General features: G+C 43.0%; 1 protein-coding gene across 2 annotated transcripts; it reads left to right on the top strand.

Moving 5' to 3' along the window:
* The first annotated feature begins 437 nt into the window (after positions 1 to 437).
* On the top strand, positions 438 to 25,919 carry LOC140188174 (complexin-4-like). Of its 2 annotated transcripts, none has more exons than XM_072244181.1 (4): positions 438 to 489; positions 526 to 640; positions 21,389 to 21,476; positions 25,701 to 25,919. In XM_072244181.1, exons 1-4 carry the CDS (start codon positions 438 to 440, stop codon positions 25,917 to 25,919), a joined length of 474 nt encoding a protein of 157 aa, XP_072100282.1. The 2 variants fall into 2 exon arrangements, with proteins under 2 accessions (XP_072100282.1, XP_072100281.1); XM_072244180.1 differs by having other exon boundaries at positions 520 to 640.
* Positions 25,920 to 27,027: the final 1,108 nt, after the last annotated feature.

The raw sequence follows: 27,027 nt of genomic DNA, 5'->3' as shown, positions 1-27,027 counted from the left end.
GAGACATCCTTGCTCAGAGAAAAAGATGCTAGCTGTGCATTCTATCTATGCCATGTTCCGATAGAAACAATTTTTATTATGTACCCTCTAATAATATTTCATGGATTGTTTCAAATAATAAGCATTTATTTGCTTCATTTTAATGTCACAAAATATCAATTGGACAGGTCTCACAAACGTGAAAGCAAGCTCTCACTATTTGTGGGATTCTTTTCTCAAACAGAAATGCTGTACCTCCTTTAACAGGGGAAAATGGGCCAACAGATCGGAGCAGTGAAGAAAGTCCAATACTTCACTGTGGCATCTTATAATGATTTAAGCCGTTTAGCTCGATGTCTACCAATTACACCCAAGGCTTATCCATCCTTCACGCGCACTCTGTTCCAGGCAACACCAGCTTGCTTTCCCTCCCTGTAATTAGACCAGTTTCTGCCAAAATGACATTCTTCCTCAAAACCATGATCAGTGGGAAATTAAAAGATCTTGGAGGTGGAGGAGGAGGAGGAGGAGGAGGAGGAGGAGGAGGAGGAGGAGGAGAAGAGGAGAAAGCAGCGGAGGGAGATGGAAAGCCAACTCCACAAAGCACTGGAATGACCAGGGAAGAGTTTGAGGAATATCAGCGGCAGCTTTTGGAAGAAAAGTGAGTGCTACCACAGTAGAAGGAATTGAAAGGGAAAGTGTAAAGTTGTGGGAAGACAAACTAGGATGATTTTTATAATGTAAGTCTGTGCACACAAAACGAAACAGTATCAAAATTAAATGTGTTAATGAAATTCTAAACTTTTCTATTAATTCTCAGGAATCCCTTCTCTGTAAGGAGTAGAGAGCACACATTATCATTAGTTATGCAATTTTTTAAAAAAAGTGAAAGCAGGGAATAGAGTGACTGCCTGCTGTACTCTGTTAACTGGAATGAATGTTGTTTGCTTAATGTCCTCCTAGAATTAGCACAGAGTGACCACTGAAATGAACTCTAGAGAAACACACTTTAAATTACAAAAATGAGGAACTACTCAGTTGTAAATATCACAATCCAAACTTAAAAGTACACAGCAATACTTCCTGAGGGTTAACAACCATTATAGGCCATGCTGTTTGAAAACTGTCTGTTAAGCATTCAGTATAGCAAGGGTTACCACATTCCTTCCCAGGAGTGAAATAACCAAAACACTGAATGTATCAGCTAGAGTGCTGAGGAAAGGGAACCACAAGGACAGCCTTAGCTTCAGTCCCCTACTGAGACTACAGTATATATGAGAGGAGTGACCGTGGGCTAGAGGAGGGGAAAGATTCAGCCGGGTTTCTCACTTCTGAACATCTGCCAGTAGCTCCAGTGGAAATGTTGTGACAGCAGACATCAGAGTGGACAGAATCGGGGTCAGCTGTGGTGCCTGTCATTGCTGAAAAGCCAAATGACCCTCATACCAGGTTATTCAGTTAAGGCATTAGAGGACAGCTGACACATTGTGATGCTGTATGTCAGGGAGCGCTTGGGTAGCGTGTGAGGATGGCTAGTTACAAAAGCGGGGAGAAATCATAAAATCATCCAGGTTAATAAATTGTGTTGGAGTTAATAAATTGGACTAATTTGCAAAAGCCTTTGACATGTTTTTCTAAAGATGCATACTTTCTGCTATCAAATGTAAAATAGAAGATCAGGCCTTGTTAATCTTTTTTTCAAATTCTCTTCATGTAAATTTACTTTGCATTTCAGTTTTACATTGACTATACTTCTTTGATTTTTACCCCACCCCCGCCACCCCCGCCCCTGGATTCCAGATTTAAAATGGCCAGTGACCCAGTGGGCATTTTGGATTATTCCTTTTAACCAAAATATACATACTTTTCCACTATTCTACATTGTGAAGCCATTATTTTCCACCTTTTTAAATTTATGCAACCCTACCCCTTCTCCGGCCCTTCCTTTTCTTTACTTCCAGTTCTCTAATAGCTTCCGGAATTTCAAGCCTCACCTCTCCCTTCCCCTTTGCACCCTCTGGGTGTCTTGCCTTCACTCTTAAACTGGGGTTGCTCTCGAGAAAGAGACCCATGATCCAGCAGCTGTAGTAACACCCCAAGAAATGTGTTTACCTTAATAGGTGCACAGTTACACTGTCTAGGTCATTGTGCTTTTGAAATACCTCAAGTAACAGAATGGAGTGAGGTGACACATTGTATATGAGTTGCGATAATGTTTACATTAATATAATCTCTCATCAGTAAATGAAAACCACTGCTTGCTTTCAATGAATAACTTTATCTGCTGGAGAGCATTTAACTACACGATATGATGCAAGCATACCCGACCTTTTCTTCACACAACAGCACATTTAGGTGTCTGTCAGCCAGACATCTGTGGATTTAATTTCTACTTCAGCACCTAAGAACAAAATCTAGGCTGCAGCAATACAGAGGGAGTGCTGCATTGTCAGAAGTGTAGTTTTTCAGGTGGAACTTTCAATATTTCAAATGGATGTAAGAAGTCCTTTGGCACTATTTCCAAGAACATTTATCCATCAGTCCTAATAAATATTTATCTGTCAGACAGCACTGATGAAATATTGTCTGGTAATTGCCATAGCAAAAAGAAAACTGAAGTAATGGTAATATCAAAAAAACCTGACATCCCAAACTGTAGGGTCGTATTGGGAAATGAAACCCTGAAACAAGTTCACAGCTTCAAGTACCTTGGATGATGGGTAACATCTGATGGCAAATGTGAAACAGACATAAAAGCAAGAGTAGCAACGGCAAGAACAGCATTTACAGAAATGAGAAACATCCTAACAAACAAGAAAATAGCAATTGACATCCGCCTTAGAACTCTCAGCTGCTACATTCTTCCTATATTAATGTATGGCTGCGGGTCATGGACCATCACAAATGCAATGGAAAAAGAATCAATGCAGCAGAGCCGTGGTTCCTCAGAAGAATGCTATGCATATCATATACGGACAGGGTAACCAATGAAGAAGTTCTACAGAGAACGAAAACAAAACGTACATTACTTAAAAAAAATCAGAAAACAGCAATCAAAATTCCTTGGACACATCATGCGAAGAGAGACATTAGAACATTTAGTTACAACTAGAAAGCTGGAAAGAAAAAGAAGCAGAGGCAGACAGAGAATGAAAATGAAAGATGGAATAACATCATGGTTAGAAACAAGGGAGACAACAACTACAATTCGGAGGGTCAGGGACTGTGATGGATGGAGAGACATGATCGCCCACGCCGAATGGCAAGACACCTGAATGATGAATTACCATAGTAATATTTGTATTATCTTGGTCATAATCAAAGACAACTACAGTAAAGAAACAGGCCCTTCAGCCCATCTAGTCCATATCAAACCATTTAAGCTGCCTACTCCCATCAACCTCTACCTGGACCATAGCAAACATATTGCAAACTTTATGCAGACTGTGATTGCTACATAATGGGTTGTGACCTGGATAGTGCAGCCTGTCTAATTTAAGCTCAAACTGGAAAGTGCTTAAACTGAGCAGCAATAGATCTTCTTATAAGCTGACATTTCTGTGGTTTTGTATTGAGTTTGACTGGGCTCTGATGTGGGGCTGTGTGAGTACACATGTAAATGTGGAAATATATGATGATGTTTTTAACCCTTTTAAGTTGTAGCTGTGGAAGTATGAGCAATGATTGGATAAACTGAGCTCGATTGTTTGGGACTGAAGAAATGACTTAATTGAGATGTCTAAAATTCTGAGGGTCCTATTTAGATGAAACGGAAAGTCCCATACCAGAAGGTAGGGGACATAGGCTTACTGTAGTTTGTGAGATGAGGGAGTAGGAGTTGGGAGCTGGGTAGTGCAAGCAGAAACAGCCACCACACTTAAGTGGTACTTGGATATGCACCTGAGGAGCAAGGTAACAGGCCCAGTGTTTGAACTCAGAATTACACTGGGGAGCCCTTTCTCAGCCATCATAACTTCCTTCAGTGTTACAAGTTTTCTAAGTGTTATTGACTCTCTGATTCTCTCTGGAATCCCTGATAATTAAGGAAACTTATCAGGCCTACAAGGACTTTGCTGCAAACCCAGGGTCACATTCCCGAGGTCTGGGAGACCCAGGCTGTAGCTGGTGGATGCACACACACAAGCTGGAGTCTGGGTGGAAAAATGTTTCAGAGTCAACTCTGTAGAAGCATTTGAGAAGACTCTCTGAACATGTAATGGACTTGCAACAGCTGTTGTACCTACCACAGTTGAGCTTCAGCCTAGTTTTGTAGCATGGAGCACAATACAGTGCTGATGAGACATGATCTACCATTGACCCTGGGAAAGGAGGACAAGGGTACAGTCAACCCATCTCGGTTCTGCTCCAGTTTTGTATGCTCTTAGGGGCAGTTGCCAAGTAGAGGACACAATGGGCAAGAGTAAATTTAAAAATTGTGCTATAGTTTTTCTATGTTTCTATGTTCTAAAAAAGAAAAGTTCAGTGGAACTTTTGGCTTTGCTGGTTGACAGGACTCTTTCACTTGCTCATCAAATGCTGGGATATCTCCTCCTACTATACCCATCCCACACCTGGGCTGCCAGTTTATGGAACAGCATCTTCCATCCTTTCCTGGTGAAGGATGTGGAAAACATAACATTTTGCAAAATTTTGGTATTGCATTTAATGCAGCTTCGGTTATGCAATACATCCCAATACATCCCCTAATTTCCTCTCCAACCCCACCAATATGACAAATCACTACGTAAACAGTTTAATGTCCAGCATTTTCCATGTTATCTCTCGGTGCCAAGTGGGGCTCTACAAACTGGTCTCAGTAGCTCAGGTGAGGATAATTTGAGGCTCCCATTCAAATCCTGAATAAAAGGTGTGGCCTTTGAGTACAGCCGTATATAGGCAAACATCAGTTAAAGGAAAAACTGAAACAAAAACACTATAGGTTCCAGAAATACAAAACTAAAACAGAAATTGTTGGAAATGCTCAGTGTATCAAGCAGCATCTGAGAGTAGAGTGAACATTTCCAGTCGAGGGCTCTTCAGCAAAAGACAAAATTGAGAGAACGATCACGGCAAGTTGCAGGGTGGGGAGAAGTGGAGAGAGCAAGAGGAAATGTCCGGACTGAGGGGCAGATGTAAGTTGTCGAGATGACAATCCAAAACTGGAGACAGAAGAGAGAAAAAAGAAAGAAATGGAAGCAGGTTCAGCCACATTTGTAGAAGGAAGGACTGAGCAGGCTGAGCTACAATGAAAAGGGTGCTGAAGTTGTCTGCTAACACTCCCTGTCCAGGCATTGAGGGGTGGACTTGGTGCCAGAGAGGAGACGAATTGTGGAATTGTTACCTTTTCAAGCTTGGAGCAGAGACCATAAGGGATAGGAACATAATCAAGCCATTTGGCCCATCGAGTCTGCTCTGCCATTTCATCATGGCTGATCTATTTTCCCTCTCAACGTTATTCTCCTGCCTTCTCACTGTAACCTTTCATGCCCTGAGTAATTAAAAACCTGCAAACCTCCATCTTAAATATGCCCAATGACCTGGCCTCCACAGCCGCCTGTGGCAACGAATTCCACACATTCACCACCATCTGGTTAAAAAAATTCCTCCTCATCTCCATTCTAAATGGAAGTCCCTCTCTTCTGAGGCTGTGCCCTCTAGTCCTAGACTCCCCCAATATAGGAAACATCCTCTCCCCATCCACTCTATCGAGGCCTTTCAACATTCAATGTGTTTCAATGAAATCCTCCCATATTCGTCTAAACTCCAACAAGTACAGGTCCAGAGCCATCAAACGCTCCTCATATGATAACACTTTCATTCCTGGAAACATTTTTTGTGAACCTCCTCTAAACCCTATCCAATGTTAGCATATCCTTTCATAGATAAAGGACCCAAAACTGCTCACAAGATTCCAAGTAAGGCCTCACCAGGGCCTAATAAAGCCTCAGCATTTTTCCTTACTGCATATTCTAGTCCTCTTGAAATGAATACTTACACATTTGCCTTCCTCACCACTGACTCAACCTATAAGTTAACCTTTAGAGAATCCTGCACGAAGACTCCCAAGTCTCTTTGTACCTTGGATTTTTTAAATGTTCTCCCTGTTTAGAAAATAAGCTATGCTTTTGTTCCTTCTGCCAAAGAGCATGACCATACACTTCCCAACTCTATTCCATCTATCACTTTTCTAGATCTGTCTAGGTCCTTCTGTAGGCTCTCTGCTTCCTCAACATTACCTGCCCCTCCAACTATCTTCATATCATGCACAAATTTGGCCACAAAGCTATCAATTTCATCATCCAAACCATCGACAGGTAACATAAACACCAACACCAATCCCTGCGGAACACCCCTAGATACCAGCAGCCAAACAGCAAAGGCTCCCTTTATTCCCACTCTTTGTCTCCTGACAATCAGCCAATCATCTGTCCATGCTAGTATCTCCTGTGGAATACCACGGGTTCTTATTCTGTTAAGCACCGTTATGTGTGATAACTTATCAAAGGCCTTCTGAAAATCCAAGTACACAACATCCATTGATTTTCCTTTGCCTATCCTGCTTGCTATTTCCTCAAAGAATTCCAACACATTTGTCAGGCAAAATTTTCCCTTAACGGAACCATGCTGACTTTGGCCTATTTTTGACTGTGCCTCCAAGTACTCTGAGAGCTCATCCTTTGAAATCTACTCCAGCATCTTCCCAATCACTGAGGTCAGACTAACTGGTTCACAATTTCTTTTCTTCTGCCTTTCTCTCCTCTTGAAGAATGGAGTAACATTTGCTATTTTCCAGTCTTCTGGAATCATGCCGGAACCTAGTGATCCTTGAAAGTCATTACTAATGCCTCTACATTCCCTTCAGCTACCACTTTCAGAGCCCTGTGGTGTATCCATAAGAGATAAGAAATAGGAGCAGAATTAGGCCATTCAGCCCATCAAGTCTGTTCCAACATTCCATCATGGCTCATCCGGGATCCCACTCAAACCCATTCACCTTCCTTCTCACCATATCCTTTGATGCCCTGACCAATTGGGAAACTATCAACTTCTGCTTTAGATATACTCATGGACTTGGCCACTGTAGTCTGTGGCAGAGCATTCCTCAGATTCACTACTCTCTGGTTAAAAAATTCCTGCTTTCCTCTATTCTAAAAGGTCGCCCCTCAATTTTGAGGCAGTGCCCCCTAGTTCTAGATACCCCCACCAGAGGAAACATCCTCACATCTACCCTATCTGGTCCATTAAACATTTGGTAAGTTGCATGCCATCTTGGTCAATGTCTCCCATCCACTACATAATGTACTGGTTGGGCACAGGAGTACATTCAGCCAGAGACTCATTCCACCGAGATGCAGCACAGAGCTTCATAGGAGGTAATTCCTGCCTGTGGCCATCAAACTTTACAACTCCTCCCTCGGAGGGTCGGACACCCTGAGCCAATAGACTGGTCCTGGACTTATTTCATAATTTACTGGCATAATTTACATATTACTATTTAACTATTTATGGTTCTATTACTATTTATTATTTATGGTGCAACTGTAACGAAAACCAGTTTCCCCCGGGATCAATAAAGTATGACTATGACTAAATGAGATCCCCCCCTAAATTCCAATGAGTACAGACCTAAAGCTGCCAAATGCTCCTCCTATGTTAACCGCTTCATTCCCAGAATCATCCTTGTGAACATCCTCTGGACTCTCTCCAATGACAACACATCTTTTCTAAGATGTGGGGCCCAAAACTGTTGACAATACTCCAAGTGCAGCCTGACGAGTGTCTTATAAAGCCTCAGCATTATCTCCTCGCTTTTATATTCTATTCCCCTTGAAATAAATGCCAACATTGCATTTGTCTTCTTTACCACAGCCTCAACCTGTAAATTAACCTTCTTGGAGTCTTGTACAAGGACTTTTAAATCCCTCTGCATCTCTGATGCTTAAACCTTTTCCCCATTTAGATAACAGTCTGATCTATTTTTCCTTTTACCAAAATGCATTTTTATAAATTTCCCACCACTGTATGCCATCTGCCACTTTTTTTGGCCCATTATTCCAATTTGTATAAGTTCTGCTGCAATCACGTTGCTTCCTCAGCATTACCTACCCCTCCACCTATCTTCATAACATCTACAAACTTTGCCACAAAGCCATCATTTCCATTATCTAAATCACTGAAAAACAATGTGAAAAGTAGCGGACCCAATACTGACCCCTGAAGAACACCACTAGTTACTGGTAGCCAACCAGAAAAGGCTCCCTTTATTCTCACTTATTGCCTCCTGCCTGTCAGCCATTCCTTTACCAATGCCAGTATCTTTCTTGTAAAACCATGGGCTGCAGGCGATGATGGTAAAGGTGGATACAATAGGGTCTTTTAAGAGACTCCTGGACAGGTATATGGAGCTCAGAAAAATAGAGGGCTATGGGTAACCCTAGGTAATTTCTCAGCTAAGGACATGTTCGGCACAGCTTGGTGGGCTGAAGGGCCTGTAATGTACTATAGGTTTTCTATGTTTCTATGTTTATCTTGTTAAGCAGCCTCATGTGGGGCACCTTATCAAATGCCTTTTGAAAATCCAAGTAAATGACATTCACTGCTCTCCTTCGTCCACCCCACGTGTTACTTCCTCGAAGAACTCTAACAGATTTGCCAGGCAAGGTTTCCCTTTACAGAAACCATGCTGACTTTGACTTCTTTTATCATTAGTCTCCAACTACCCTGGAACCTCATTCTTAATAATAGACTTCAACACTTTCCCAAACACTGACGTTAGGCTAACTAGCCTATTAATTTCCTTTCTTTTGCCTTCCTCCCTTCTTAAAGAGTTCAGTTTCACTTGCAATTTTCCAGTCTTCCAGGACCATGTCAGAATCAAGTGATTCTTGAAAGATCATGACCAATGCATCTGTTATGCATCTGATGTAGTCCATCTGGTCCAAATGACTTTTCCACCTTCAGACCTTTGAGTTAGCCTAGCACTTTTTCCTTTGTAATACCAATGGTATTCACTCCTGCTCCCTAACACACTGGACCTCTAGCACACTGCTAGCGTCTTGCACAGTACAGTACCCATTAAGTTAATCTGCCATTTCTTTGTCCCCTCATTACTACCTAGTCCATCTGGTCCAGCTGATGTATCTACCTGCAGACCTTCAGCTTCCCAAGTACCTTCTCTCTAGTAATAGCAGCTGTACTCACTTCTGTCCCCGACACTCTCGAAATTCTGACATACTGCTAGTGCCTTTCACGGTGAAGATGGATGCAAAATACTTATTTAGTTCATCCGCTATTTCCTTGTCCCTCATTACTATCTCTTAAGTGTCATTTTCCAGTGGTCCAATATCTACTTTCATCTCTCTTTTAGTCTTTATACTGTATATCTGAAAATATCGTTGATATTATTCACTAGCTTACTTTCATATTTCACCTTTTTCCTCCTCTTGGCTTTTTTAGTTGCCTTTTGTTGGTTTTTAAAAACTTCCCAATCCTCTGCCTTCCAGCTAATTTTTGTTTTGTTACATGCCCTCTCTTTTATTTTTATGTGGTTTTTGACTTCCCTTGTCAGCCATGGTTGCGTCATCCTACCTTTATAAAACTTCTTCTTTGGGATGGATCTATCCTGTGTCTTCTTAATTTCTCCCAGAAACTGCAGCCATTGCTGTTCTGCTATCATCCCTGCTAGTGTCCCCTTCCAATCCACTTTGGGCAGCTCTTCTCTCATGCCTCTATAATTCCCATTTACTTCACTTTAATACTGATACAACTGACTTTAGCTTCTCCCTCTCAAATTACAGGGTGAAGTCTATCATATTATGATCACTGCTTCCTAAAGGTTCCTTTACCTTAAGTTGCCTAATCAAATCTAGTTCTTTATACCACACTCAATCCAGAATAGCCTTTCCCCTAGTGGGCTCAACCACAAGCTGCTCTAAAAAGTTATCAAGTAGGCATTCTCTAAATTCCCTTTTGTGGGATCTAGTGCCACTTTAATTTTCCCTATCTATCTGCATGTTGAAATTCCCCACGACTATTGTAACATGGTTCTTTTAACATGTCTTTTCTATTTCCCATTGTAGTTTGCAGCCCATATTCTGGCTACTGTTTGGAGAACTGTATATAACTCCCATCAAGGTCTTTTTACCCTTGCAGTTTATTTATTCCATCCAAAAGGATTCTATGTCTTCCAATCCTGTATCATCTCTTTCTAAAGCATTGATTTCATTTTTTTACCAACACAGCCACCCCATGCCCTCTGCTACCTGCCTATCCTTTCGATGCAATGTGTATCCTTGGATGTTAAGCTTCCAACTCTGATCTTCTTTCAGCCGCTACTCAGTGGTGCCCACATCATACCTATCAATCTCTAACTGTAAAACAAGCTTACCTACCTTCTTGTTTCCTGTGTGCATTCAAATATAACACCTTCAGTCCTGTATTCGTCACCCCTTTCAATCTTGTCCCCATGTAACATCTCAACTGATCTCACTGGTTGCAATTTTGCCCTATCATCTGCCTGTCCTTCCAGATGGTCTCAATGCCCACTTCATCTACTCGTCCGTGGTGGGAAAACTGTTGGAAAAGATTCTTAGAGATAGGATCTATAGGCATTTAGAGAATCATGGTCTGATCAGGGACAGTCAGCATGGCTTTGTGAAGGACAGATCGTGTCTAACAAGCCTGATAAAGTTCTTTGAGGAGGTGACCAGGCATATAGATGAGGGTAGTGCAGTGGATGTGATCTACATGGATTTTAATAAGGCATTCGACAAAGTTCCACACGGTAAGCTTATTCAGAAAGTTAGAAGGCATGGGATCCAGGGAAGTTTGGCCAGGTGGATTCAGAATTGGCTTGCCTGCGGAAGGCAGAGGGTGGTGGTGGAGGGAGTACATTCAGATGGGAGGATAGTGACTAGTGGTGTCCCACAAGGATCTGTTCTGGGACCTCTACTTTTCGTGATTTTTATTAACGACCTGGATGTGGGGGTAGAAGGGTGGGTTGGCAAGCTTGCAGACGACACAAAGGTTGGTGGTGTTGTAGATAGTGTAGAGGATTGTCAAAGATTGCAGGGAGACATTGATAGGATGCAGAAGTAGGCTGAGAAGTGGCAGATGGAGTTCAACCCAGAGAAGTGTGAGGTGGTACACTTTGGAAGGACAAACTCCAAGGTAGAGTACAAAGTAAATGGCAGGATACTTGGTAGTGTGGAGGAGCAGAGGGATCTCGGGGTACATGTCCACAGATCCCTGAAAGTTGCCTCACAGGTGGATAGGGTAGTTAAGAAAGCTTATGGGGTGTTAGCTTTCATAAGTTGAGGGATAGAGTTTAAGAGTCGCGATGTAATGATGCAGCTCTATAAAACTCTGGTTAGGCCACACTTGGAGTACTGTGTCCAGTTCTGGTCACCTCACTATAGGAAGGATGTGGAAGCATTGGAAAGGGTACAGAGGAGATTTACCAGGATGCTGCCTGGTTTAGAAAGTATGCATTATGATCAGAGATTAAGGGAGCTAGGGCTTTACTCTTTGGAGAGAAGGAGGATGAGAGGAGACATGATAGAGGTGTACAAGATAATATGCGGAATAGATAGAGTGGATAGCCAGCGCCTCTTCCCCAGGGCACCACTGCTCAATACAAGAGGACATGGCTTTAAGGTAAAGGGTGGGAAGTTCAAGGGGGATATTAGAGGAAGGTTTTTTACTCAGAGAGTGGTTGGTGCGTAAAATGCACTGCCTGAATCAGTGGCGGAGGCAGATACACCAGTGAAGTTTAAGAGACTACTAGACAGGTATATGGAGGAATTTAAGGTGGGGGCTTATATGGGAGGCAGGGTTTGAGGGTCGGCACAACATTGTGGGCCAAAGGGCCCGTACTGTGCTGTACTATTCTATGTTCTGTGCTCTATGTATACCAGCTGCATCATCCTCAGCCCTATCACTGTGGTTCCATCACTCTACCAAATTAGCTTAAATCTTCCTCAACAGATCTAGCAAACCTGCCCCCTTGGGTTCAGGTGTAACCCATCCCTTTTGTACAGGTCAGACGAGATCAAGCCCTGTCTCCTGCACCACTTCCTCAGCACCTGCCAAATCATCCTATACCCTCCTACCCTCAGTCGCGCGTGACACAGGGAGCAATTCAGAGATTACTACCCTGGAGCTCCTGCTTTTCAGCTTTCTACCTAGCTCCCTTCTGGGAAGGAGCGGGAAAGCCATGGAGAACAAGAGAATGAAGGTGTTATGCTGTTAGGTAATTGAGTGAACTGTTCCTTTTTCTGGGCGCACAACTTGGAAGATCCCATTAATTTGCTGCCTTGTTTATGGCACTCTGTACAAAGTCCAACATGATGACACACACTAGTGTCACACAGAGTAGCTGGAAGCACAAGGTTCCCTTCAGGGATAGTTATCATATACTGTATGCTGCCATATATAATGTAATATGACATAATGTGACATAATGTGACACAATATTGTTTAATATCATGCAATATTTTACAACATTACTCTTCAAGGTTTGATTCTCTCTGGTGTGAAGAGCTGGATCTAATTCCTGTTTAGATCTCATCTACAACTTCAATTATTTTGTTCAAAAAGAGCAACCTGTATTTGAGGAAATGTGGTAATGATCGAGCCAGCAAACTGGGCTAAGTAACCTTCTACTTTACGAAGCCAGGTAACTAGTGCAATCCAGGATTTGAGGCTAAACATTGACAGCAACGGCTTAGGGTGAAAGAGCTTTAGCAGGATTTACCTGTGACACACAGCCAATGACCAGGCTCTGCATGAGGAGAGGGAGAGACAACAGATAAAGCCAAGCCCTACCCTCAGATGAACTGCTCAGACTATGAATATATTCATCAGCAATATCTTTTTTTTTATTTGCAGTATCAACATACTAAGTGTTACGACGCAGGAGTATCCAGTATTTTGGTTAAAAGGTCTTAGAATACACGTACCGCATCAAGCCACAGAGGCACGTAAAATGGCCAATAATTTGGAGAATTGGTTTATTATTACACATTCCGAGGTACAGTGAAAAACTTTGTTTTGCCCTCGGTCCATACAGATTATTTCATCGCATCTAGGTGAATAACCCAACCAGTCTTGGTGTTCTTATTTCCAATTTATCCAGATGCAGTGCATGCTTTCTCAATCAGCAAACGTTTATCATTTTGTGTACGAAGTCAAGCCTGCCGTATCAGGGGAAAAATGTTGTCAACTGATGCTGCTTCAGATGATTTCTTTAATTGAGCCACTGTCTGGCTTTTAGGTGGATCTATGACCCAATTCAGAGAGAAGGGTAATTCTCTGAAAGTCCAGCTTAATGCTTAATCCTTTAACTATAATCTCAGAAAATGATCATATGGTTATCTATCAATCTTGGACGTGAAGTCTTGCAAATTTGAGGTGGACACAGCCTTAATACCTCAGATCACAGTCTTCTGTTCGGTACTGACCTTAGAGACTGTCTGTGAACCACTTAGAGTCATAGCGTCATGGAGCACTACAGAACAGAAACAGGCCCTTCAGCCCATCTAATCCATGCTGATCTGATCTCCTGCCTAGTCCTATCTACAAATACCTTGATATATCCTTTCAAACCCCTCCCACTATGTAGCTATCTAAACTTCCCTTAAGTGTTTCAATTGAACCCCCATCTACCAATTCTTCGGTTCTTACCATACTCGCACTACCAATTGAGCGAAGAAATTTCCCCTCAGATTCCCCTTTCATCTTTCATCCTGAACCTCTGACTTCTAGTTCAACTCACATTCAACCCGTGGGATCTTCTTGCAGCATCTACAGTGTTCTCCAGGAAGCACCAATAGTAACAATTGTACAATGTGGGCTAAAGTTATTCATATCGTGATTCACTCCTCCACATAAAATATGTTTCATAAGCATATTTATGTGGAAATAGATCACACTACTTCCTTCCTTTAAAAAAGATATTCTTGACATGTATGACAATTACAGCTTCGATATATTAGGAGACTTACGCAGGTGTTTAGAACTCCTTACTGCTGGGGCAACACAGTGATGCAGTTCATGCCCTCACAACTTAACTCCAACCGCAGGCGTTTGTATCTTCTCCATGTGGCGTCATACTAATTGTTCCAGTTTCCTCTCACATCGCAAAGGCGCACTGCTACTGTGAAATTACCTCTCCTGTAGGGATGCAGGAGGATTTGGGGAAGCGGCTGGGTGGATGTGAGACAGCAGATGACAGGGAAGTCAGAGAGAGAATGGAATGGGACTGGTTGAGTTTCTTTGCTGGGAGCCAGGAAAGACTTGATGGGCCAAATAGCCTCCTTCCGTGCCACCCTTATAATCAGTGCCTAGTGTACCCCCTTGTTATCCTCACCCACTCTTACTTATTTTCTGAAGCCCACCACCCTATTGGGGCACAAGCCTCCAACAGCAGCTCGCCAGAGTCCTCTGTCCTGAGTCAATCATTTGAGTTATCCAAAGTATAGCTCATCTTCTCCTTCATCTCCCAGGGAGGAGCTCTTTGGAGCTTCTGTAACACTGGCTTTTTTTACAGGGTAGCATTACTGGCCTGATGCCCAACCCTCCTCCTCCTGCAGCTGGGCTTGGGACCATCCATAGCACAGCTTTACCTGCTTACTTTAAGTAACTTTCATTTAGACTTCACTCTACTCTAGCTTGTTGAGTTTGTGTTCCATCTGACCTTTCAGTGAATGCGACACTTGTCAAGACCTACAATATACCTGACTGGTTTCAGGTTGTTGTGTATGTGTGTACTGTGAACTGAAATACTAGTATAAGAAAGACTTCATTGTTTTTTCTAAGTGTTTTTGAATGTGATTTTGCCGTATGCTTATGGTCATTAAACAACTGATCTTAAGTTTAAATCTTAAGGCTAAAGTTTATCTCATAATATCATTCACTCTGTGTAGACAGCTTAATTGACATTTCTGTTGACCATTATAATACAAGCTGTTTTTCTATTTGAATCAGTCCTTCAGTATTTCGCATATTCATATTTCCTTTTTCGCAATGCTGAAGGCCGTTCAGCCCATCAAGTCAATGCTGGTTCTCAGAGCAGCCCTGTCAATCTCATTTATTTCCCTGAAACTGATTTTCTCTCAAATGCCCATCCACTCCACTCTGATTCCTTTTACCACCTACCCACATTAGGGGCAATATAATTACCCCAACAATCAGCTCATTTTTGCGATGTGGAAGTAAGCCAGAGTACAAGGTAAGATCCATGTGGTCGTAGGGAGGGTGAGCAAACTTCACAGAGACAGCATCAGAGGTCAGGACTGAACATGTAGTGCAGGAGCTTTAAACCATCTGCACTACTTGCTGGGCCGTTGTTTCATCCCATGTTTCATTATGAAGTTACTGTTCGGATAGATTTCTAAATTATTTGGAAAATTATTAAATCTGCTGCATGCAATTCATAACGGAGCTACCATCAGCACAGCCTACTGTTCATTTCACCTGCATTAAAGTTAAAACTGACATCACTCAGCTGATTCATTATTGAAAATGGGAATGTTGTTTCAATGTTTAAATTACGATAAGGTACATTAATTCCTCTTGAATTAAAATTTCAGGTCAACAACCCTTTACCAGAACTGAAAAAGTGAAGAAATAGGTCTGTTTTCCATTGCAGAGAGAAGGATGGGCTGAGAGAGCAAGGGAACAACTGTATTAGGATAGAGATCAAGGTGATCTAGATCATGGTACCATCCAGTTAATGGACGGATGCTACCATGATAATCCCTGTAAGGTTCCAAACATCCCTTCCAATATAAAACCGACTAGTTATTTCACTACTGCAGTTCTGATGACAAGTCACTGACCTGGAATATTGACAGTTTCTCTTTACACATGTACTGCATGATGTTTGATGTTTCCAGGAATTTCTGCTTTCGCTCCCTTTGTGTTTTCTGCTGGAAGTGTAGAGGAATCACAGTCATAGAGTAATACAGCACAAAACCAAACCCTTTGATAGAACTGGTCCATGCCAACCTGGATGCCTGTCTAAGGTAGTCTCATTTCCTGGGGTCACCCTCGTGAGCCATTGTCCAATGCCAGTAATCCTATCTTAGATAAGGGACCCAAAACTGATCACCATATTCCAAGTGTGGTCTGAACAACGTCTTATAAAGCCTCGCCATTAAATCCTTGCTTTTATATTCTAGTCCTCTCGAAATGAATGCTAACATTTCATTTGCCTTCCTTACTGCCAACTCAACCTGCAAGTCGACCTTTACGGAATTCTGCACAGGGACTCCCAAGTCCCTTTGCACCTCTGATTTCTGAATTTGCTCTGCTTAGAAAATACTCTATGCCTTTACTCCTTCTACCAAAGTGCTTGACCATTTATTTCCCTACACTATATTCCATCTGTCACTTCTTTGTCTCTCCTAATCTGCAGACTCCCTGCTTCCTCAACAATACCTGCTCCCACCTATCATCTTATCAATTGGAAAACTGGCCACAAAGCCATTAATTCTGTCATCCAAATCAATGATATATAATCTGAAAAGAAGCGGTCCCAACTCTGACCACTGTGGAACATCACCAGTCACTGGCAGCTAACTAGAAAAGGTCCCCCTTACTCCCACTCTTTGCCTCCTGCTAGTCAGCCAATCTTCTATCCCTGCTAGCACCTTTCCTGTAATACCAGGGGCTCTTAACTTGTTAGGCAGCCTCATGTGCAGCGCCTTGTCAAATGCCTTCTGAAAATACAAGTAAACAACATCCAATGACTTTCCTTTGTCTATCCTGACTGCTACTCCTCAAAGAATTCCATCAGATCTGTCAAGGAAGATTTCCTCTTCAGGAAAACATACTAACTTTGTACAATTTTATCATGTGCCTCCAAACACATGGAAACCTCTATTATGTGCTCCGGGTTTCTCGTAAATCCCTGTCAGTACTTGAGTTGCCATTTTGTCCTGTTCACCCCCTAAGTGGTGACACTTTGCCCTTTCATCTTCTCTGCGCTCGCGCCATCCTTGTTCGGTTTTTATTCACCTGTTACATCTCTCACCATCGACCAACTCCTTCTGCCTTTTCAGTTGGCCCTGTCTATTACACCCAGCATCGGAGAGGGAGCTGAGATTGCTCTGTGCTCATCCTCTCATGGTTGGAACAAGTGCTAGGCCATTCATTCCACAGTCTGCTTGCCCACAGCAGTATCAGTGGTACATTTTGCCTTTCACACGATCACACTCCCAGTCAGCAGGTTTACTGACTTCCTGAACCTTAGGAAAGCTTTGGCCTCTGAGACATTTTCTCTTTGCCTGCTGCAGAGTTTGGACTTCCTGCGATCAGTTTCAGCAATGCTCTGTTCTCGCGCCTCACAAAATATCTCCAAGCCAACATATTTTTCTCCAGAACCAGTGTGTGTTAGTTGTTCTGGGTGTATTTGAGGGAGGACAGTGAGCCCCCTCTGTAGGGGTTGGTAAATACTCCCTGTATAATCTCTAGCATTAATACTGACAGGCACTTGATGGTTGGCACAAGTGATGAGCAAAATTGATGCTCCTGTGTTGCATGATTCTTGGACTCTTTGTTCGCATATCAATATTCAGATATGCCACACATTCCATCCTACAGTGCAAACAGCAAACAGAGCCAGAAATGGATTAAGAACCCTTTATTAGCTAGAAGTGAGGTACACCAGTACGAACCTGCGGTGAGCTTTTGGACAACCAGTTCAGCTGATCTAATTGTGTAACTTGCTATACGCCATCCCACTTATCTCAGTCTTTCCCTCTCCTCTGACCACGAGAGACCACTGACATTCATGGTGTATGGCATGTCCAGGTAAGCAGCTCCACCAGATATATTCCACCATCAACACTATCACTGTCTGCACTCGCATAGAAACCATCAAACTAAATGAATACCTTGTGCTGGCTCATTGTGCATACCTTCATTCCTCACCAGATCCTATGAACTACCCATTATGCTCTCAGTACAGGAGATAGAAATAAATTGATCTTCTAATGAAATCCTTTGAATGAATATAAGACTACATTTTTATAGTTATATTCATGTCCTTCAAAACTTCCCATTGGACTTGGCCTAGAATTCTTTTGGATGAGGGACAACACACTTGCTTGTGAATATTGCAATGATATATTTAAAATTAAGCATTTGCCTAAGAATTCATGCTAGTAAGAAGCTCTAGAATTATTCCCTGGTGACTATGCCAACATCTTTGAGTACGGTCACTTGTGATATAGGAAATGCAGTGGCTAAATTGTGCCCAGCAATGTAATAATGACCAGAACATCTTTTAGAAGAGTTGATGGGGATAAGCTTTAAAGAAGGTGCCTTAAGTTATGGACATCTGTTCTGCAGTGTTCATGGAGATTGTCTACAAGCCACTCTAATTCCCCTTTTCTTCAAGTAATACCACAGTAATCTCATACGTCCTCCACAGAAAATCAGGCCTCACCCACATGATTATACCTGAGTTTACAGTGAAGTGCAGAGTTGAACCTTCTCAGTTTCCATAACCCAATGACAATCAATTCTTTTGCTCAAGGCCTTGTAGTGGAACTGAGACCTGCGTTTCCCTAGAAGTGAAAGTGCAACCAACTGCACCTGAGACACTTGAGGTTGATGACTTTAGGAGCTTAGTTCAGGGGGCTCTGTGCTCCTTGATCCTTGATCCTTGATCCTCCTGACGCTGCCAGGCATTCGGAGTTAGCTGTTTCTCAGGGACTTTCTTGATGACCTTTTTAATCAGTGTTTGGTTTTCCCTGGCATCTATTTGAAAAGGAGCAGGTGAATCTTGGGTGATCTTTATCCTTCAGCCACGTTATAACATGTCCCTTACTTACACCTCCAACATTTCAAAAGTGTCCACACTACTTGGTAGAAAGTTACTTTGGGACATCCTGAAAGGCAGCACATTAAAATGGTAATGTATTTCCTTTACTGGGACAGGTATTGACAGGCTGTCAAAAGCATAGATGTATTCCTATGAATGATAAAATGCACACTGATACATCTACAGGCGCAGAACTTCCACTGATCCGTGGACAAACAGACTGCAGGCAGACTGTGGAATGAATGGCCTGGCACTTTTTCCAAGGCATGAGGAAGTGAACATAGATGGTTCCCTGTTCTGTGCACGTGCACTGCCCGATACACATACCAACTCCGCAGGAGAGAATCATTTAGGAGCTTGATTTGGTGAAATCGCAAAGAACTTCGGGCGGGGTGGCCCAGGCGTATTGAGGCGCCTGGATTCGGGTCCTGGACGGTGGCACTACCCAGTGCTTGAACAATTTAAACATCGGCCCACATAGATTGGAGGCCCAAGTTTTGGGTATGGAGGCAAGGGCCGGGCTGATTCTGCTCGCTCTCCTGTGAACATTCGTTCCTTTCTCCATGGTGATGAGGCTGTGAACTGATCCAGTCACTGTGCGTTTCCGCCCCATCGGTGTGAAAACTGGGGGCTGAGGCTTTGGCCCACTCCGCTGCTCGTCTGGGAGTCAGCCTGATTCAGAACACTACTGTCTCTTTTTTCCCCTCTCTCTTTCTCAGCACAGTGGTTTTTGTTTTTTTGTGTTTTTCATTGGGTTATTTAAGTTTCTTGCTTTGTGACTGCCTGTAAGCAAGCAAATTTCAAGGTGTATAATTTATACATTCTTTGATATAAATGCGCTTTGAATTTTCGACCATTTTGAATCTTTGAGAGTTTGGGGCCCTGTCCTAGTCCCACAACTGGCAGCAGTACAGTTGTCAACAAAATAAGCTTTCAGGATCCTGTTTTCTAGTTTTTCCCCAAAATTACAAGCCAATGTGCAGACAGAATATGGAACTTATTGCACCCAATTTATGGCATCCCAGGGCCATTTTCACAGCTAATGATCAGTATTCAGACAGACCAGTTTCCAGGTATGTCTGTTGTCTCCTAAACACGGTGTACTCATCACCATCATTATGTACTTGTGGACTTTCCATTAAATAAAGACACGCGTGCTCTACACTAGTTGTAGGACCTGGCTAGGAGTTTGGATGTTGCAGAAGGTCGCCAGTCTCATTTGGATGTTTATAGTAGCACTGAATCAATAATGTCACATTCTTGAAAGGTAAAGGAACTTGATCTCATTGTCATTCACAAGAGAAGTGAAATAAATCAGATGGATGTCACAAGTAAGATGGATGCAATTGATGCAGTAACACTGAGGCTCAAGATGTGACTGACACACAAGAACAAATTACAATACAGGAAATACTGCTATAGTCATCGGTACGGTATTGACAACAGGACAACTGCGACAGGTACAGCCTGCGAAAGATGCCCTCTCTGGTAAAATTGTCACTTACTGGTATGTGTTCACAGTAATCCCCACCTCTCATGAATCTTCCAAGTGGCTCTTTCCTAGATATGAAATGAAATAAAGAAGACAATTCACAGGAGGACATTCAATCATAATTCCAATTCTTATAATTCTTACACTTTCTTCTTCGGCTCAACTATAGCCAGATTGATTCATTTATTTATCATGTGTACATCAAAACATTACGTGAATTTTTTGTTTACATTAACACCCAACACAACCTAATGATGTGCTAGGGCAGACCGCCAGACTTCCAAACAACATCTGGGCTTCAATCTTCAGAATTGACCCCAAACTAGTTGGTAACAAGACCCTGAACTCCAGGCTCAGACACCAGCCTCACAGACTCACTGACCCTTGTGCTTCCTGCTCACATGGACATCTGACCCTGGGATCTATAGATCTGGGATGGCCCAATATTCACAGATGTCCTTCGTCAGCCGTCCACATTCCTGGCTTTCCAGCGCAGAGTTAAGGCCTGGACTCCAGATGTCCTTCGTCACCTGCCCCCACCACTGGCCTTTAAGTGCAGATTGAAGGGCTGGACTGCAGATGTCGTTCATCACTGGTCCACGTCGCTGGCCTTCAAGTGTGGAGACTAGACGCCGGCCTGACCTCTTAACTCCCCAACATCCCTATCTCTAAACCCTAACTGCCCTCTGTCTCCAAAACCATCCAAATGAACTTAAAAAAATCTACATTAAGACTGAGCCATGGCCTCAGTGCAGAGTATCCCAATGACTGCCCATAGAGATGGAGTATGCCACGTTGCCATTCGATTATTCCGTGGCAGATCTGTACCCCAGCAACACAAACACTTTTGGATCAGTAACAGCTTGTGAGCAATTTTATTAACTTGAGCCAAATATGTTGACATGAAAGCAGCCTCCAGCAGTGAGAGTCTAACCCACTGCATCCCCAAACAAGTCTTCCCAAAAAGTCCAAAAAACAAACTCACCAAATCTCCTTGGCATTAATCTCAGGTAAAAGGTTAAAGAAGCTGAGCACCTAACAAAGCTTTGGATTCAGTGACTTAAAATATAATTTTCTTCCTGTTCCAGAATGGAACGAGACAACGCATTTACCCAAAGAAAAGCAGAAAGGGCAACAGTTCGACTGCACATGAGGGAGAAATACCGTCTACCACAGGTAGGAGTGATTGATCACAGGTAGTAAACACCAAGGGTGGGGTACATGAAAGGATATCGTTGTCATGAATAGGACTCATGGACTGAACCAGGGCACAAGGGGTGCAGGAAATCAACTCAGTGTCACACATTAGATCAGTGGTCCCCAACCACCGGGCCGCGGACCGGTACAGGGCCGCAAAGCATGTGCTACCGGGCCGCGAGGAAACGACTGCACCTTTCCTCATTCCCTGTCACGCACTGTTGAACTTGAACACACGCGAGGTCGTTACCCACGCGAGGCCATCAGTCGGTCATTAACCTACAACTACTTGATGAGTGAAAAACAAACGTCGCTTGAGAGTTTCTTTAGAAGAGGTAGTAGGGCAGGGGACCCCAACCTCTTTTGCACTGCGGACCGGTTTATTATTGACAATATTCTTGCGGACCGGCCGACCGGGGGGGTGGGGGTAGGGTTGCCAACGGACAAGAGTAACCATCAAATACGTTGTGTTTACCCAGAGAAAGACTACAATGACCATGAATCCTTGCGCGGGCACCAGTGTGCATATGTGTACATGCCGATTTTTTCCTACAAATCGTTTCTGGCGATTCTGTTCGGGGGTGGGGTAGTGTTAAACATGACTGGAATATAGATGATAAGTGGCTAATACACTCAATTTCATTTCTAAAAGGGTTTATCTAACGAATGTAATATTAAACACACAGCGCATATTTTCCTCGCATGAATATAGTGATAAGTCACTTATCAGGGGAGCTTGAAGTAAGTGTTGAACAAACATCCAGTAGAAATGGTAGAGGCAGGTTCGATATTATCATTTAAAGAAAAATTGGATAGGTATATGGACAGGAAAGGAATGGAGGGTTGTGGGCTGAGTGCAGGTTGGTGGGACTAGGTGAGAGTAGTGTTCAGCACGGACTAGAAGGGCCGAGATGGCCTGTTTCCGTGTTGTAATTGTTATATGGTTATATAAGTCACTTATAAGTCAATAGCATCATAACGTTTTAAGTAACGTTTGGATATTAAACACACAGCACATATTTTCCTCGTATGAACATATAAAGTCATTGCAACACACCAATATCACTGAATCAGTGGGAGCCTTGGGCTTGTTTCTCTGCAACAAGACGGTCCTATCGAGGGGTGATGGGAGACAGCAATACTCGAAGGGGGTTCTTTATGTCCAGTCTATTCCACAATTTAGTTTTCGTTGCATTCATTGCAGAGATATGTTGGATTTCCTTCCCACGCTGACATGGATGACGCGTGCATAATGACCTCGCGTGCATTCAAGCTCAACAGTGGGCATGTCAGGGAATGAGGAAAGGTGCAGCTGACTCATATCGCCAAATCATATTGTTTTCTCGCGGCCCTGTAGCACATGCTTTGCAGCCCAGTATCGGTCTGCGGCCCGGTGATTGGGGACCGCTGTGATAGGGAACATAAAAGGCCTAATGATGATGATAATGCAGAGACAGCTGAAGGCGAGACTGCAAAAAAAAGAAAGCTTCCTACAACAGAAAATACGACGAGTTGTACATAAAATATGGCTTTATTGCGACCGGTGACTCGCACGCTCCAAGCCCCCTGTGTGTGATATGTGGAGACAAGCTGCCTAATGAGGCAATGAAGCCCTCAAAACTGCTTCGGCACCTTGACTCCAAGCACCCTGCACTTAAAGACAAACCCGTTGAGTTTTTTGAGCAGAAAAAACGTGAGCAAGCGGGACAGAAGCAAGTGCTGAGAGCCACCACCTCCACAAATGCTGCTGCTCTGAGAGCATCGTACTTAGTGGCTAGCCGTATTGCTAAGGCTAAGAAGCCTTTCACCGTTGGTGAAGAAGTGATTCTGCCTGCTGCCAAGGACGGTTGGGAGAAGCTGCAGCTAACAAGATGGCACAGGTTTCTCTTTCAGCTACCACAGTTTCAAGGAGAATCGATGACATAGCGGAGGACATTGAAGCACAGCTACTGGAACGGCTTAATGAGTCTGGTTTCACGAGTCAAAGAAGTTGCTCCTGAATGCCAGTCTACACACTGTGTCACACACAGGGAAATGCTGCCAAGCTGAAAAATGTCACCTGATCTTAACAGCATATTGAGTGACGTTGTTGAAGTTATCAATCACATCAAAGCAAAAGCCCTTAACTCACGTCTGTTTGAGCAGCTTTGCGAGGAAATGGATGCAGAGCACAAACGCCTTCTCCTACACATTGAAGTCAGGTGGCTATCAAGGGGGAGAGGCCTGGCCAGCGTTTTTGAGTTAAGAGAGCCGCTACAGAGATTTCTTTCAGGAAAGAAGTCATGACTGGCAGCACACTTCAGTGACAAGGAGTGGATAGCAAAACTCACTTATCTGTGTGACATCTTCAACCTGCTCAATGAACTCAATTTGTCACTTCATAGTCATAGTCATACTTTATTAACCCAGGGGAAATTGGTTTTCGTTACAGTTGCTCCATAAATAATAAATAGTAATAGAACCATAAATAGTTAAATAGTAATATGTAAATTATGCCAGTAAATTATGAAATAATTTCAGGAGAGAATGACAGCTGTCTTCAAGTTGGCAGATAAGGTGTCTGCTTTCACAGCCAAACTGGAACTGTGGGCGCGGCGAGTGGACAGGGGCATATCTGACATGTTCCCAACATTAGCTGGGAATTTGGGAGAGAATGAGCCTCACAGCTGATGCACGAACACCTATCTTTGCTGTCGACAGAATTCGAGCGTTACTTCCCAACGGCAAATGACCCAAGATGTGCAAAGGAATGGGTCCGTGACCCATTTGTGAATGTCCCCAGTGAATCAGCCACGTCAGCGCAGAAAGAATATCAACTCATCAACTCCTTGAGCTTACAAGTGACGGTGGGTTGAGAAGTATGTTTGACATAACATCTCTGCCGGCATTCTGGATCAAAGTCAAGGCTGAATATGCTGAGATAGCCATGAAAGCACTGAAAACGTTGCTTATATTTCCAACATCATATCTCTGCAAAGTGGGGTTTTCTGCAATGAACACAATGAAAACTAAATTGCGGAACAGACTGGACATAAGGAACCCCCTTATGAATTATAATTGACTTATCACTATATTCATACGAGGAAAATATGCACTGTGAGTTTAATATTAAATTCGTTAGATAAACCCTTTTAGAAACAAAATTGAGTGTATTAGCCACTAATAGTTGTCTTATCACCTATATTCCGGTCGTGATTAACACCCCCCGCCAGGTCGGCTGGTCCACAAGAATATTGTTAGTATTAAACCGGTCCACGGTGCAAAAAAGGTTGGGGACCCCTGCATTAGATGAATGACCGAATGACCACTGTCACATAAAAGTGACAAAAGGTAAAAGCATTACTCTGCAGAAGATAACTTATGGTGATTGGCGCAATATTGACAGAAGGCCAATGGAGACAGGTACAGCCCAGGAAATATGGTAGACATGCAGCAAGCAAAGGGCCCCATGGTAGTGTAGAGGTTAGCACGATGCTATTATACTTCAGGGCATTCCGGAGTTTGGAGGTCAATTCCGGTGCCATTCTGTAAGGAGTCTGTACGTCCTCCCCGTGGAATGTGTGGGTTTTCTCCCAGTGCTCCAGTTTCCTACCACAGTCCAAAGACGTACCGAGTAGGGTGATTGGTGATTGTCTATTGTCCCTTGATTAGGTTAGGGTAAAATTGGGATTGAAAGGTTGCTTAGACAGCATCGCTAAGAGGGCAGAAGGGCCTACTCGGCACTGTGTCACTAAGTAGAATAAATAAATACTAAATGTCACAAAGAGTGTAGCATTCAACAGCTGGCCATAAAATTCAAAGACAACTCAGCCAGAGTTCTGGTTAACTCTATTAGAAAATACAATCTTGGGGGATCGGCTGAGCTCGAAATCCCTGTAAAGTGATACAGCTGGCAACATGGACTGTCTGGGCCACTCAGACCAAGAATCTCATTGTGGCTGGTTGTTGTGCTGTCTGTATGACAGTTAAAGTTTCAGAGAAGAGGGATGATAATATCAAACAATTCACATAAGTCAATAGATAAGGGACAGTCTCCGGTTGCGGTGCAGGGCCCCCATTTATCATGTATGAAGAATACAAGTGTATGAGCAGTTATGATTCTTCATCTTTTCATCTTTGGATGGGCAAAGAGGTGGAGGAGGTTGCTGGAAATGATGTGGTGGGCTAGCAAGATTTAATTTCCTTTATTTGTTTTCTACTTAGAACGACAAGGATGAGAGTCAGCTGCAGATGGCAGGGGGCGAGGTAGACCTGCCTGAGGAACTGGCAAAGATGGTGCAACAGGATGAAGAAGAAGAAGAAGCTAACAATTCATTCCTAGGGACTATTCAAAACATGGACTTCGACACCCTCAAGGTTAAGGCCCAGGAAACGTTCACTGAGATGAAACAGACAGCTGAGGAGAAATGTTCTGTGATGTAACATTGGTTAAATCTGTAAGACACTGACTCCATCGGATCAGAATTCCTCATCAATATGTTTGTTGTAATGAGGCCTATTGAAGTAATGAAATCAGAGGCATTGACACTGCTTGGTACAGTCTTTATGTTTTAGTTGTTTATTCTCCAGATATCTGGGGAGGATCTCTAAGCCAATCTGCATCTCACTTCCTTGGACTTTGCTTGCCCATGTTGACACAGTCTCCATATCTATCAGGCAAGCAGAAACATGCAAATGGTCTGAGTGTACACTCTACACCCGTGGAACCAAACAGAAATTCTTCCAATCACGCTATCAATATTATTATTGATGTAACTGCCAGTGTTACAGAGAGGAGAGCACTCCATCTTCTACCCAGCCTGAGTTTGCTTTGCCAGAATTGAAAGTTGCACCAGTTCCCTGGATCTTAAGTAAAACTTTCCCATACAGATAGAACAAATCCCAGCAGAAACACCGACAGTTTAGGACTGGAAGGTTGGTTGTAGTATCCACATGGTAGTCAATTTTTCCTGAAGCAGCCAGTGGCATTTTGGGGCCTCGGTGGGGTAGAAGCAAGGCTGCAACACTGCCAAGTCTAAAACTCTGCTCAGCTAATGCACACAGTAAACTTTTCAGTGAGAGGGCTGCTTTTTACAGATATCATGGGTGGGCTTTGTTTTAATCCTAATTAAGCACATGTGGGCTGAGGGTAATTATAAGCACTTCAAATTGATAGTCCTAACTCAGCAAGAAGGAAGGTGGAATCTAATTCCTGCTTGCTCATTTGCTTCAGTGTGTGGTGTTTTGGTCACACGTACCACATCCTTACATTTCCATTGTTTAAGTTGGGATTCATTAACCACTGTCTCAAACCCTAACTCTGTCTTTTCCAAGACCTTAAAACCTGTGGACTTGCTTGTCTCTCGGTTTTCATTTCCTTTGATAATTCACAGCTCTTTAGAAAGGACAGTTGACCATATAGATCATGGTCTGTTCTCCAGCATCACATTGTACTATGGCCAGCAAAAGAGACTGCTGCCCATTAGAAAAATTCAGAGTTGCTCCTGTTACATTTCATTACAACACCAAGGCAACCTTCTGTGGAATACGA

This window comes from Mobula birostris, chromosome 26, assembly GCF_030028105.1.
Source record: "Mobula birostris isolate sMobBir1 chromosome 26, sMobBir1.hap1, whole genome shotgun sequence".
Taxonomy (NCBI): domain Eukaryota; kingdom Metazoa; phylum Chordata; class Chondrichthyes; order Myliobatiformes; family Myliobatidae; genus Mobula; species Mobula birostris.
The sequence above is the reverse complement of the archived record's forward strand: the minus strand, read 5'-3'. Positions and strand labels throughout refer to the sequence as shown.

Bases quoted from the DNA above. Each gene is read 5' to 3' on its own strand.
- LOC140188174 (XM_072244180.1), top strand. From the start codon at position 438: ATGACATTCTTCCTCAAAACCATGATCAGTGGGAAATTAAAAGATCTT. The intron at 641-21,388 runs GTGAGTGCTACC...TTCCTGTTCCAG, and splicing joins CGGCAGCTTTTGGAAGAAAA to AATGGAACGAGACAACGCAT. The intron at 21,477-25,700 runs GTAGGAGTGATT...TTTTCTACTTAG, and splicing joins AGAAATACCGTCTACCACAG to AACGACAAGGATGAGAGTCA.